The sequence below is a fragment of the Cupressus sempervirens genome, chromosome 4 (assembly GCF_028749045.1).
Source record: "Cupressus sempervirens isolate cs-2001-9-10 chromosome 4, ASM2874904v1, whole genome shotgun sequence".
NCBI classification, from domain to species: Eukaryota; Viridiplantae; Streptophyta; class Pinopsida; order Cupressales; family Cupressaceae; genus Cupressus; species Cupressus sempervirens.
This window is the reverse complement of record NC_143121.1, coordinates 531343312-531359129: the sequence shown is the minus strand read 5'-3', so window position 1 is coordinate 531359129 and position 15818 is coordinate 531343312. Positions and strand designations below refer to the sequence as shown.

At 36.1% G+C, this 15818-nt stretch overlaps 1 protein-coding gene across 3 annotated transcripts in view; it reads right to left on the bottom strand.

The window, feature by feature from the left end:
• The window catches only part of LOC149562262 (5'-adenylylsulfate reductase-like 5), a 58708-nt gene extending 43135 nt beyond the window's left edge, over window positions 1–15573 (bottom strand). For 2 of the 3 annotated variants that reach the window (XR_016363909.1, XM_089825794.1), the window contains exons 1-2: window positions 14945–15081; window positions 6932–7156 (exon numbers count right to left, since the gene is read on the bottom strand). Coding sequence is in view for 2 of the 3 variants with exons in the window: in XM_089825794.1 (XP_089681920.1) it covers window positions 6932–6946 (15 nt within the window). In the remaining variant the exon portion in view is untranslated. Of the gene's footprint in view, window positions 1–6931; window positions 7157–14944 lie in introns of all 3 variants that reach the window. The other variant, XM_089825793.1, reaches the window with a different exon arrangement.
• Window positions 15574–15818: the final 245 nt, after the last annotated feature.

The following is a 15818-nucleotide window of genomic DNA, read 5'->3' as shown; positions in this document are numbered from 1 at the left end:
TTCACAATACCTTAGGATCCTCTTTCCTGCTTGCCAATGGGAATCTTTTGGTGTTTCCATAAATCTGGAAATCAAACTTACTACATGCATCATGTCAAGTCATGTTGTTGTCAAATACATTAAGCTTTCAACCATACTCTTGCATAGTGTTGGATTCACACTTTTGCTGAAATCTTCCTTGCTCAACTTCAGACCTACTAGTGTTGGTGTTGGGGCTGCCTTACTATTCAGCATTTTGAATCTCTCCAAGATTTGCCTTGCATATTTTTCATGAGAGATGAAGATGCCATCATGCATTTGTTTTACTTCTATGCCTAGAAAATACTTCAAGCGACCTAGGTCTATCATTTCAAATTGATTCTTCATGGCCCCTTTGAACTCACCAATTAGGAAATTATCATTTGTCGCGAAAATTAAATCATCTACATGCAAGACAACAATTAACACTTTACCATTTGCTGCCTTGATGTAGAGAGTGGGCTCACCATCGCTCTTGTTGAAGCCATTGCTCATCAAATATGAGTCAATCATGTTGTACCATGCCCATGGAGCTTGCTTGAGTCCATATAGGGCTCTCTTCACTTTATACACCTTGTGTTCTTCACCCGTAACTTCATAACCAAGTGGCTACTCCACATATACTTCTTTCAATACACCGTTCAAGAAGGCGGACTTCACATCCATTTGATATACCTTCCATTTGTGTTGTGCTACAATTGCTATCACAACACGCATGGTTTCCATTCTTGCAACCGGGGCATACGTCTCATCATAATCTCTATCATATTGCTGCTTGTACCCCTTGACCACTAAACATGCCTTATGCCTATCTATTTTTCCTTCAACATTGCACTTGGTCTTGTAAACCCATTTCACTCCAATTACTTGCTTCTTGGGAAGCAAAGTAGTTAAGTCCCATGTCTCATTTCTTTCCATGGCATCTATTTCTTCATCCATGGCATTACACCATTTCTCTTCATTCACAGCTTACTCAAAATAAATTGGATCACTATGAGAAAATAATGCAAAATTAACACAATCATCATAATCTTCCTCATAACTTTCTTTTTGGTATATCTCCCTTAGACTTTTAGTCTTTCTTGGCAATAGGGAGGCGAGAGTGGGATCTGCATTCTCAGTATTGTTGCTGCTACTGGTTTGCATAATTGCTTGGGGCTGTCTTGAACTAGTTGAAGTTGTCACTCAGCATGTATGGGGTTGCTTGCCTTTTTGCCTTTGTCTGCAATCCATGTTTGTTGCTCCATCTTCTTGTTGACCACAAATGTCATCTACTTCCTCATCAATAGTAAGCACTTTACTTGAAGTGCATGAAGATTCATCCACCAAGCCATCCCATGACTGATTTCAAGAAACTCCACATCTCTTGAAATGATGATCTTCTTGGTGACTGGATCATACCATCGATAAGCCTTTGATTCCGAGCTATAACCTGTGAAGATACACTTCACACTTTTGTCATCTAGCTTCTTCCTTTGTTCCTTAGGAACATGTGCATATCATACACATCCAAACACTCTCAAGTGCTCAACTATCCATCTATTCCTTGATCGTGCCTCAAGAGGAATCTTGTCACGAACTGACTTTGTAGGACAACTATTAATCAAATATACTATTGTTGCTACAGCCTCTCCCCAATATTCAGTTGGAAGCCCTTTTGCTTTCATGGTACTTCTATCCATTTCAACAATGGTCCTATTCTTTCTCTCAGCCACTCCATTCTGTTGCAGAGTATCACTAGCTATAAGCTCTTTCTTGATGTCATTCTTCCTGCAAAAATTTACAAACAAATTGGTGGTATACTCCACTCCTCTATCCAATCTATCGACTTTTACAGTGTCCACATTCCTTTTCAGCCAGGGCTTTAAATTCAACAAATTTATCAAATGCTTTAGATTCGCTTTTCAAAAAATATACCTGTGTCCTACAACTTAAATCCTCTATAAATGTCATAAAATAAGTACTCTCCCCAATAGAAGTAGTTTGCATAGGGCCTACTAAATCAGGATACACAAATTCTAATGGTGTTCTAGCCTTTCTAGAATTTCCAGAATTAAAGCTATGTTGCTTACCCAAATTGCAAGTCTCATACTTGTCATATGAATCTACCATGCTTGGCAAACCATCTACCATTCTTTTTTTGGACAACAAATTTAAACCAGCAAAGCCAAGATGTTCATACCTACGATGTCAAAGCTTGGAGGGGTCTTCAATCACGCTCCTAAGAGCTGATTGTTGATGTACTATTGTACATGCATGCTTGGGAGGTGCAACACTGACTTGAGAAGACAAACATGTCTCTATCCTCAAGGGGAACATCCGGTTCTTTGTCATTTGGACTGCTACAAGTAATTTATTACTCCCATCCTTCTCATGAATGACACACTTGTCATTTTCCATCAGCACCTTATAACCATTTTGAATGAATTGTCCAACACTCATCAAATTGTGCTTCATACCAGCGGCAATATACACATTCTGTATCTCCTCCTTCTCACCTTGCTTGGTGCGAACCATAATTGATCCTTTGCCCACTATGGGAATGATTTCATTATTTCCCATTTTAATTTCAGACTTGAAAGTCTTGTCAATGAAAGAAAATAAACTTTCATTACCACTCATGTGGTTGCTACAACTGCTGCCTAGATACCATACCTCAGGACTACCTTCTTCACCAATGTTACACATGATGAAGGTTGTGGGATTGTTTGCATTTCTCATGTTCACATCAGCCACATTTACATTCTGCTTTGACTGATCACTCTATTTCTTCCAGCATTCACTAGCCTAATGCCCATACTTATGGCAGTAGTAGCATCCAACATTGCTCTTGTTGGAGTTGTAATTCTTCTTATCTCCTCTCGAGTTGTTTTAAGAGGTGCTTGCTCCCTCCTGGTTGCTTGCTCATTCTGAGCTTTCTACACAAGCATTCCTTTGACCATTCCTTCCACGAACTCTACTTCTTGAGCCTCTCCCGAAGCCATTTCTTCCTCTCCCCCAGCCTCTTGAATTCTCTTGAGCCTTGAAAGACTACTCTTGAGAAGTTGTTGCTGATCAGTTAATCTGGTGCTCATGGGTTTGAAGAGTTCCCATCAACTCATCCATGGTCAATATGGTGAGGTCCTTTGCTTCCTCAATGGTCAGCACAAGGTTGTCATATTTTTGAGGTAGACTCCTCAATATCTTTTCAATCCTCTACACTTCATAATCTTCTCCATTTGAATTGAGCTGATTTATCAAAGTGGAGATTCATGAGCTGAACTCTGCAATAGGTTCATTGTCCTTCATTTGAAGGTTCTCAAATTCCCTTCTGATCATCTGTAGCTTCACTACTCTGACCTTATCAATCCGCTTGAAGTTCATCTCAAGGATATCCCATGCTGCCTTTGCATAATTTGCTACTGCAATCTTGGGGAAGACTATCTTTATCATTGCTGCCTCAATCACACTTAATGCCTTTGCATCCTTACTGCTTGACTCTTTCAATTGAGTCTTCAATGGGTTTGTGAGGGCAGCATACACTGTTGGGACTGTAACATCATTGAACCCATTGAAACAAACTCCCACAAATCATTAGCTACCATTATGATTTTCATCTTCTTTGCCTATGTATCATAATTTTGTCCATTAAAGGACAATGGTTGCTGCCATATCTCTCCTACATCTCCTGCCATGTCAATTTCCCAGAAAGCAAATACCCTAACTCACTGTAGATGTGGGGCCCCAAAGCTTTGATAACATGTGAAAAATAAATCACAACCCTAAAAATTTTGCTCAATAGCAGACAATGCCGAGTGGCAAGGAGATGGTGCCGAGTTACTCGAAACGTGAAGGTGCCGAGTTACTCAGAATGTGAAGGAGCCAAGTGAGCTCGGTAATAAGGGGGCAACTTGGCATAGTGCATGCCGAGTTAGCTCGGCAAAATGGATGCCAAGTGAGCCCGATCAACAAAAAGAAACCGAGTGAACTCGATAACGACTGCAGAGAGAAACTTGGTGGACTCAGTAAAGACAACATGTCTTACACAAACCGAATGATCTTTTAACAGACTTCTTGTCTGAACATTTCCACCATTAAAACACAGAGAGCATAACAATGAAGCTTCCAAGTATGAACTTCTCAAATACAAAATATGCAATAAGAAATAGAGAGGAGACAATAAAGATTCGTATGTTTGCTTGCTTGCGTGCTTGCTTGCTTGCTTTCTATTCAACTAGGTCAAGCTATTACAAAATTTGAGAGCACTCGGCTTCAACCAGAAAACACTAGATAAAACTAAACTCAAACTTAAACTTACAGCACTAAGGCTGCATACAATGAGCCTGGAGCAATCACTACTTCACAGGACTAAACAATACAAACTCACAAAGAACAAGGCAGTCAAGATCCGTGCTGTGGCAAACACTGTCTTCTTCCTGAACCTTCCTTCTATTCTCTAAACTCTAACTTGATCTACTAATCGTCTTCATTCTCTGCTCTGTGCTCTGCTCTGCACTTTCCTTCTGCTCTTTAAATCTCCAATTTTTCCAACTTATCGAATGAATCAGATCCATTCCTTTTGTCTCACTACAAAAACGATTTCCCTCTCATTTTGATTTCAAGCTCACCTACCGAGTTAATGAGGATCAGGCAGGTAGGTGATCATTTGGCTCCAGGGGCAACCAACCAACCGCATTAAATTTCTAACACCCACACCCCTAGGACATGCACGCACATACCCAAAAGCGTCATAGCTAAGGAGCCTAATTAAGATTTCTGATTTTTGTTTTGGCTTTTTGTCTGTGCATCAGCTTTTTGTTTATCAAGCTTAATTCATACGTAATTACTTTGAAACTTTAATACAATACTGATTAACTGTAAAATTCCTCACTGTTGAGGTCACAAGTTTATAATTTGCAACGTCATTATAAGATTTATAATCTTCTTGTTCATGCTTAAAGTTTGCATGCATCTAAACATTTAGCATATTTTATTATTATAAACATGTTGAAAATCTGAAACTCAAAATAATACATTACATCTGCAAACTTTATCACTGTTCTTGTTTTGAAAAACCATTGTCATGTCTCAAACTTTCAGATTTTCTATAAATATTGAATTATGTTAAAAAAGAGATTGACATACCCAAGTGCCCCCTTCCCTATGCAACCTTGACAAAAACAAACTTTTATAACTATTTAATGTTTTTTTGGGGGTTAGTTTTAAATACTTTAAAATTTGTTTTCACTTTTTTAGGTGACAGAACCTTTGGTAAGGGTTCATCGTGTCATAGATAGAGCAGGACTGCCAATGCATTCTACTTCTCTGATACATTTAAGGCTGAGGTCATGGCAGCTGTTACTGCCTGCATTGATAAGATGGTTGAGATACAAGATTCTTGATGAGTTGGGGGTGAGATTTGTTATATCTTATTTAAGAATTTGGCAATGTTGACTATCTATTACATCAATTTTACATAAAAAGGTAACTAATTTCTATATTTAATTTATCATTTAACTTAGACCTACAAAGTATTGAAGGAGAGACTCTTTTCTTCATCTCAAGCAATTGACGAGAGCGAAAAACAACTAGGTAAAAAGATTAGTTCAATACAAGAAGGAAAAATTAGAAACTTGGTTCTTATATAGTTTTTCTTAATTCTGGTATATCTAAATTATTCTTTGTAGATTTATAGTGGGAGAATTATGGTACTAGCATACCTAATCTTTGGAGGATAGCCATTCATATTTTGTCCCTATCATGTAGTGTTTCTAGGTGTGAACACGATTGAAGTTTATCTGAGCATTCACACAAAGAAGAAATAGGTTGACCCAGCAGCACCTCAGTGATCATGTCTTCGTCGGTACAACATTTGCCTTAAAACTAGAAAAGTGGAGAGCATTTCGCATGGGTCGATTGACTTGGTTGTTATTGATCCATATGGAGAATGGATTCTCAAGAAACAAAATGATAATGATGTCCTTATTGAAGAAGATTTTGCAGCATTAGAGGGAGGAGCGCTAAAAGAAATAGCAGCTGAATTGGATGAAATAGAGCAGGACAAAGAGAGATGTTTTTTTGAAGAACAAGAAACAACTTGTCATCAATTAAATACCATAGCACCTAGTAGTCTAAGGCCTCAAAAAATGACTTACATTAGGATAGGAAAGTGGAAGATGTAGATTCTATTTGGTTGTTTTTCTCATTTGGATATATCGTTATATGTAATTTTGTAAACAATTATAAACTCGTGATAATAATATATTTGAAAGTTTGAAACTACGAGTATGAATGATAAATTTCAAATATTGAGTGTTTGAAGATCATATGACACATATGAAGTTTGAATTATCGTTCTCGTGTTCTCTAAATGCATTAATTTATTTCTATTTCTTTGAAAAATTATGGTATTTTAAGTTTCTTCTTTGTCAAATCGTAGCAATGTTTTTTTGCTGAGTCCCAAGTTTGAATCCTACTATGGTTGTCGAGTCCACCTCAAGACCAAGTTTACAAATATTAATATGTGTGTGTTGCTTATGTTAGAATTGCAAGATTCAAATCCAAGATCACGCTACTTAGAGAAATGTTTACTAGGTAAGATGTAACCCTAACCTAATTTGTTACAATTGTGATTCTAAAGCAAATTAGGAAGAGAAGATTACAATGGTTCTATTTCCAAAAAGGAGGCATGGTAATTTGTACTCAAAATTAATACCTTTAAGCAATTATAGATTGGGACAACTAGACAAAACCATGTACAAACTTTGGACCATGACGTAGCACCTATAGAAGCTAGATCCCATTGCCTATAAAGTGGAGCAAATTAAGAAAACAAGAACAACTCCCAAAAACATTGCCCCACAACCATTGTATGCAATCCTTGCAACTTTAGAAATAACTTGGCAAAGAAATGTACATGATCCACAACACAAACCTCTAATAAATCCATGATAAGATCTTAAGTCTCCTTCTGGATTCTGCCAAGGATTAGACAAGGAATGCAATTCTCTCAAGATGGTCCTCTTTGATTTGATGACGAATGTTGCCTTCTTCTTGATGCTTGAAAACACCTGCTACAAGTACCAAAATAGTACAATGATGCAATTCTCTCCAAATAATCCGCTTTAATTTGATGACGAATGTTGCTTGAAAACACCAACTACACATACCAAAATAGTATAGTGACCTCTAAAATTGTTGTGATTTATGTTTTCCCAATGTACAACTTGTGATTAAATAAATATAACAAACTTGGCAATAGGAAAATGTTACAATAGCTATAAACTTGTACAATGATCACCTTCAGATGAGCACAACTACCGCAAAAGGTGATGAATACAATTAGGAATATATACCACCAAGTTTATTATCAGCAATAACTTGGGGTTTGCAACAAATAAACAAATAAAATTTATACATTGATAAGCTTTCACCATAACAGAAATTTAACCTGCAACCCTTAAGGACACAAAATCTCCAAAATGCCTCTAAAAACTAAAATTTCTTCAATATTTCAACACAAATGTAATGCCTACATGGAATCACCTCACTCCAATAAGAGGGTTTCCGTCCTTTAAATCTCAAAGCACCAAGGTATTTCATCCTCGAATGAGAAGATGAACACAAGTTCTCAAGCTCCAAAAAAAGGATTTGCTTGTAATAACAAAAATTGATGTCGATCGATTCACCCATCTTTTACAAATTCTTTTTGGGCTACTCGATTTGAATTTCTAGTTCCCTCATAAACTCTCCCTTCAAAGGGTTTAAATATACATTAAAAATAAAATAATAATATGTAAGTTGTTTGTTTTGTTAAAATAGAGTTACTCAAACCAACTTAAATAATCTTATTAATCACTTCCCTCAATGTATCCCCCAGCCTACAACAAATGAAGAAAAAGGCCATGTAATCTCCAAATTAGTTTAAATCTAAACTGGGGACTAAGATGCATCATCTTCTCGTGTTGTTTAGTAGATAAATGCAATGAATTGGATTGTTTTTCATTCTTGAGCTTAACCTTTTAACAATGTGTTTGGTAGTGCTACATCAAGATTTGTTCAAGCCTTACAGATTAAGATGATGTCATCTCTCTACTTGTGTGTCATCCACACATCCTTTAGAGTATATTTGGTATTTGTGCTGCTACCCACATGTGCATTGCAACATTTAGCTGCATTTATAATGACATAAATTGATGAGGTTTAATTTTACCTAATAATGTCCTAAGTATATATTGAGCACTACAAGTTTGGTGTTGGTGAAAGGGGGCCTTGTTAGTAATATTCACTTAGATATTTTCTGCAATTTGGTCTATTTTTTTGTTTTCCCTCTTTTAGTAACTTTTCAATTTCAACCTTTAGGTTGCGATTTATGCAAGGTTTGTCTTATTTCAGGAAGTGAACCACAGATCCCTTGCTAATTAGTCAAATAAAAATTAAATCTATTAACTCTTAAATTATTCAACTTCAATAATAATCTTTAAAAACCTTACTCAAGGTTCTCAATCAAAAGGAAGAAAAATGATGTATCCAATTATAGTGAGCCAAAAAATATTAATGGTAGCAGCAAAGGAAATGAAAACGACATACTGCTTCAGTTTGTTGACACCCAAGCCAACATGCCCACAATCATACCATAGTAGCAAACATCCAAAATCAAAGAATAAGGGTCCAAACTTGAACAACACACATCCAAACAATAATGTCAAATTGCGACATATAGCAAATAGTCATCATAATTTATCTTGAATTTTTTGCATGGCCTAATAAGAGCAATGAAATTTTATGAAAGCAAAGATTCTTCTAATGGCCTTAACTATTATGCCCTAGCAAAAATTGTAGCAAATACAGCAAATTTTTGTCAAGGCCCTTAAATTCTATATAAACTTTGTGATTTTTTTAACATGTTTTTTTATTACTGATTTTCAAAGTTGTACAAAGAAAAGTTGTACTATGACCTGAGAGTGTGAATTATTTCCCTCAAAAAAAAACAAAAAAAAACAGCTATTGATACATTTTATTTGCCTTGCTTTTAGATTTTTACTTTATTGCATTGTATGCACCTTATTAGAAAAGATGAACTTATATAGGTAGGTAATCTCCCTCACACGTATTGAAGTTTGTAGCTGCGATAGAGATCTTTATCTCTGGGTGTTAATACGGTTATGGTCACCTTCAGCTGAAAAGGACATTTATGATAAATTGTAATATTAAATATAAAGACGTTGTCAAACTAAATTTGTTGAGGCATGGAAATACAAGGAGTTGGATTTAAAAATAAAAAGTCATATTTGGGGAAACTCAAGAGACCTTTGGTTGTAACATGAAGAGTCTCTCCTCGTGTTATATATATATTGCATCAAGCGAAGGACACTGTACACTTGAACTTTTATTATCAATAAAGTGATCTTTTGTTATGAGGCTAGGTTTTTCCCTTCGCTTTTGGAAGTGTTTTCCCAAGATAATTTTTGGTGTTTATAGTATCCATTGTAGTTCTTCCTCGTTGATGATATCTTTGTTTTCTGGCAATTATCAAACATGCTATCAGAGATCAGTTTTGATATCAGCAATAAGGAAATCTCCCCTCGTGATTGTCACTCAATCTTGGTCATGATCATCTATTAGCTTTGGCTCATTTTATTATGATGGCTTATGTGGCACATATCACAATTGGTTATTCCATATACTATTTTTAATTGACTTCATCGTTATTGAAGGTTTTGATCTATTTTTTTGGCTTTATTTATTAGATGTGTGTGATCCAAGCAAATCTTGGTTCTATGTGTAACGTTTGCATCTATTCAGTATTCTTAGTTGTCCTCTATCTCCAGGAACCTTCTTGTCCTAGTCAAATTCTTATCATTACCTTTGGATCTTCAGTACTTGAAAAAGTCTTTTTCTTTTGATCTTTTAATATCTCATCTTTTAAACGTCCTTTTCTTTTGATGTTTGGAGGGTAAGCATGTATAGTGTTTGCCTCAAAATCACCGAAGTTTTAATGTCCGCATAGCCTCAATATCATCTAAAAGTGAAACTAGATCTCACATAGTGGAGCATATTGGAGGGTCGGAGATGATTATCCAAGTTGCTCGAACAATTCTAGAAACTTATTCCCAAGACCACCGTTGATTTGTAGAATGGTTGGAGATTCTTTGAGGCCATGATGACTGGTGTAAGAAACAATTTCTCAAGTTGCCATAACCTAAAACCGCACACTCCATTTCCTGCTTCATGCGTAAAAATGCATGTTATAAATGCTCATGGCAAAATTAGAAGACTGGGCAAGAAGAATTTTGTGTCAATACGATCATTGAATTTTTCTACCAGTGACAAAAAATTTAGAGCAGAGGAATTTTGTATTAGTAATGAAAAATCTTCGGGACAAGAGTTCCATGTTAGTACTGAAACATACAAGAGAATAGTCTTATCAAAAATTCAGTAGTGAAGAAGATAAATACAACGGCATTTAGAAGAGCTACGTCGACTTTGCCAAGAATCTTCATTTTCCTTCTTGCGTGGTTATGATGACTTGGCACCACAACTATAAATCTTTGTTAACAGGTATCTTGACGAATGGTAGCAAGTTGTAACTACCAAACTCCTTATAGCGAGCAGCTTGGAATTCATCCTCCGAATTGTCACAATGTTCTCCTAACTCTCAATGTTTGAGTAAACAGGCTCTTTATTGCAAAATTTGTGTGAGGGACCTCAATTCTTTGTGGCAAGCGAGCATTTTCAAAGTGATAGTGTTGGGTAAAGAGATGATTGTATCGAGAGTCTTTGTGTCCTTTGCATTCTTCATTTCTTCTGTTATGTCAAGCAGTCGCACTCTGTTATCACTACTTTAGAAATATTCAAGGTAGTCAATTCTCTTCAGCATTCAAACTAGCAAAGGTTACAAGAAAATTATTTTATATTAGCGGAGTCTATTTGGGTTGATCGATAAGTTTTTTTTCACAATTTTGTGAAGAATTTTCCCAGGGTAATTTCTAGTGTTTATTGCATCCATTGTAGTTCTTCCTCATTGTTGTTGATCTTTATTTTCTGGGCAAATATCTAACAGCAATTAGTGGGCATTTACTAAGGGAGGCAATATACATTTACTCCATGTACATATGCTTCCCTAATTTAGTGGAAACTTGTATAGCACGTGTTCTTTCTCCTTTATCCTACATTCACCTCTCTTCTTGGTTTATCCAATTTATCTCCACTACCTACTCACTTTTCATCGTCTTATCTCATCTCACTCATTGTATATCACATATTTCTCAGTACCTAATCCTTTGGTTTGCTCTCACAAAGTTGTTTACAGATCTTCTCTCTTCAATATCTATATCTGATTTGCTCTGATTTGTCCTTCACTGTTAGATTGCTCTGTCTAATCTCCTTATCAAACTTAGCCTTCCTTACTCTGTACTTAGCTTGTTCGCTCCTTCACGCTTTCCTCTTGCTCATAATGATTTAGGGTTAGATCCCTTCTTAAAATAGATTATCGTAGAAAGGTCTAGATCTTAATCAACAATTCATAATTCATCCTTCTGTCATTTTACCCTTCTGATTTTCTGATTGGTTAATCTGCCTTTCTTGGGATTAATGCCTTTTTAACAAAACGCATAATTTGCTCCGTAATTGTTTCTACAATCCATGAATGTTACATAGAAGTCAGCTAAAATGATTTACATAAGTGTTTGTGCCATTACAAACACATATGCCAAAACTAATTTACTCGGCAATTGAATGTTCTGACACTCGGCCACAACTAACATCCATGCTATCTCTTGGCTTCTATAGGCTCAGCATATACTAACTCACTTGGCAGAAGTTAACTTTACATTGCTTGGTCTCCATTGTTTTATTCGACATGTATGTTGGCTCGGTCTCTACTAGGGTGCTCAACAACCTTTGACTTGCTCAGCATGTAATGATATATAAACAAGTCCATGTATCTCGGCCTTCTCTGGATGGCTCGGTCGCACTGATGACCGACCAATGCTGCCTAGTGTTGGACACTAATTGACAACTAGGCTTAAAGATCAACACTTAGCTCCCAGAAGTGAACCATGAATACATCTGCAATGCACAATAAAACCTATATGATTCCCCGTCAACTTCTTTTCAGTGCAAGATATGGACAACTAAATATGCTATTGATGTCTCTATCTACTTTGATCCTTAAAAGATCAGCCAAATCCCATATGCAAAGACAATCTTGAACTCGAATCAAGGAGTCCATAAAACCTATACTGCAAGTTGTATCCCTTACTATGTTTACCCTTTTAAGAATGCTTTTCGAATTTTGTAGTTACATAAAAGGAAACAATAAATCCAAAAAATGATCATCATTTTCATCCCTTAAATTGTTAATAAGAAGCTCATCCTCTTTTGCCAAGATATGAATTATGGATATTACTCTCAACACTTCTATCATTGAGTCAAAAGATTTTCTTAAGATGCATGTTCGTCCCTAATACTACTTTAAGACCAATGATTGGTCCACTTTTGGAAATTGAATTTAGGGTGCAACAATTTGTGCAACTTCCTCCATCTTAGGTTCTTCACATCAAACAATTAATGCCTTTTCCTCCTTGACCTCATCCATATTCTTCTGACATATATGATGATCAAAAGTCAATAAATATTTTACTGCCAAAGAAGTTTTACTGTAAATATGTATGCTAGGTACCTTTTGTTCTTGTTCAATGATGTTTTGTAACAGTAGTGGTGCTTTTTTTTGCTTTCCAATCCTTCCCTCAGTCTCCTGTGCTTTTAATTTTCTTCATCAACTCCTTCCTTCTTTCTCTTCTATTTTCTTCTGATATTTCCATGAATTCTTCGCAGGTAACATAAGATTTATAAATATCAGACTTTTTGCCATATTCAAAAAAGGCTAGATGCTTGTGCTCGTCTCTTCACATTGATCCTCTAATAATGCCCTTTGAATGGGATCTTATTGTCACATTTTTTGAAACGATTCTATAGTTTTATAGCTGATGATAAACTGCTCCAAAGCTGTTTCCTAAAACCTTATATTGGATCTATGTCATCCTCCTTTGATAAGAACTAGGTTGTCAATCCATGTTCTCCCCTCTCCATTCCCTTTAACTCATAGGTCCATGGCAGATCTGCACTCAGATGTTAACTTCCAGCCCTACAGGCTAGCAAGATTGAGTCTCTAATACCACTAAAATACCCCCTTTTTGTTTTCTCATACCTTCATACCTTTTTTGTATTTTCTATTTTTCTCTTGAAACAAGAAACAAACTGGAAAAAAAAAAACTAAAAATTGAAAAAAAAATGACGAGAAGTACTTGATCAAACTCTCAAAGAACTTACAAGCTAAATCTGAACCAAATTTTGAAAATTTTAATGGATAGTACAAACCCTAGGTCACTTCAAATGTTCATATCATATTCAAACATTAATTTGGAAACCTCGACATGTCTGAATTTATTGATTTTGCAAATATTACAGGCTGGAAATTGCTCCAAAAACCAAATCAAAATCTGAAGTTACAATTTCCAACTCACATAGACCTTGTTGATATTTGGTCTTTTCATTGTTCAGCCATTGCATTTATAATTAAGTAGCTTACAGTTTCAATTGTTAATCTTATACTTTTTTTACATTTGCATTATCATCCCTCCGCTGTGCCCAAAACCTGTCCACCATCCCCACATCCTATAAATCAGTGAAACTATAATTTATATCTCTTTTCAAGATTTACACACTTGCTTAACAGATGTCTACTGTTTAATTGTGTATGATATCATTACACAGTAACTGTCAGAAGACTTACCACTTTGTATATCATTCCTTGAATAGTGTAGAGCAGAACTCATTTCTGCAGTTTGAATCCGATGGAACTAGAAATAGAAACCAAATACTTTGTTTTTAAATATCCAAATATAGTTATAAATGGATACCTGGTAGGTGTAAAAAAAAGGATGCACCTTCTTTGTCTGAAGGAAAAGTTCTCTGTAAATTAAAAATTCCTGATAAAATTCTAAAACAATTTTCAAAAAGCAGCAACTAGTCACTCGTAAATGGAACAGGCTTGATATTAAATCCTGTAATTTAAAAAATAGCAAGTTGTGCCATAAATCGAATATTTCAATTATGCAATCTCTTAATACTGATCTAGAACTAGTTGAGAATATCTGTAAACCTGCAAGCTTAATTTTAATCCAGAAAAAGAACTTCAACGAAAAATTTGACGACTAGTGTTAACTTTGGAAAAATGGACCTAGGTAATCGATAATGTTGAAAATGTTTGAAAATTTGATTGAAGAGAACAATGTTTAAATGGTAAGAACAGAAGACCGCTGACATATCTATAGCCTATTTTTAAGGAAAAACAATAAATCTCTAAAACCGTTTCAAACAGGAAATATAAATCTTGTTGAAACTGTTACAAATAACTACAGAGCGGGATAAGTTCGAGTGGTCAAAGAATTAAGGCTTTCGTAAAGAAGCCCCGCATTCAAATCATAGGATACATATCAGAATGTTGAAATTGAAATAGTGTAGAATTATGCATCCAGATCAATAGGTGCAGCATATTCCCAACAAATAAGGCTGATTAACCAAAGAGGTATCCTTGGTCGTGGCAACTAAGTAAATTTAACGAAAGGGAAGGTCCTACTTACAATAGAAAGTTGAACTCGAGTGGTAAAGCTATCAGACAAGCAGTCCCAGATTCAAACCCAAATAGACATGACAAAATGGAGTCTAAGGTTCAAATTCAACGAGAATTTTTAAAATGGTACTCTAAGTTCAAGTAGACGAAAAATGATAAAATGGAGTCCCAGGTTCTATTATTTCAATATTGAAATTGAGAAAAATGCTATACATTTGCCAAACTACGTACGGTGCGCACCGACGGACCAAGGCAGAGATTGTCGAGAGAATAAACAAACACAATTTCTCCTAAAAGTGAAGGTATCCATACCTGGGTAACCCTAGGAGGGCTGATCAGAGGCGGTGGATTAAGCGCGCATATATCTTCCTCCAACGAGGCGAACGTAACTTCCGAGAGTGAAAGGCACGGACAACTATCAGCCTCCTTACCGTCTGCCGAAAGCAGGCCGAGGCCGAGACTAAGAGCCAGAATAAACCTCACGGTGGCAGCCATAATGTCTTAAAGACACAGCGAGGGTTAATAACCCTGAAGACGAGGGGGACCAAGAAGCAGTCAGATTCGATCCCGCGAACTGTACTCCATATCAAAGCCGTCGCCCATACGTGGAAGGAACCTTCTGTAGTGGATTATGCAGTTACTCTCTTTTGGGAAAGTTTGTTGAATGCGTGTGCAAACCCCAGGATACCGGCCGATTCTTGCTGCCTGGATTTTGGGTGCTAAAAATACAAAAATCTTATGCCTGTTGCTGTTGAATACTCAGATTTTCTTCCCCTGTGGACATGCTACTACTTCCATGGCAATAATCTATAACGGACCCTCCTCCCTTTCTCTTGACTTTTTTCCTGTGAAATTTATTCTTAAACCAACTCCTACGCCATTCAAAGTTGACGTTTGGAAAGGTATTAAAGCAGATACTAGTGGATCGTACGCTGTTACACAAATCGTAAAACTTCCTCGAATTTTTTTAATATACGGTTTTCCCTTCCGAGCAAAGACGGTGCTATTTCTCTGGCCTTAATTACCTATTATGCTTCTGCAAATTCCTCCTCAAGCTCCATAGGCCTCCTAAATCTAAAAAATTTCAAATTTTCAATTTTTTTAATTTTAACAGAGTGAGAATATATATCTATACATTTTCTTTTCCATTTGAATTCTTTTTTTTTTAAATCATAGGTAGTGAGTA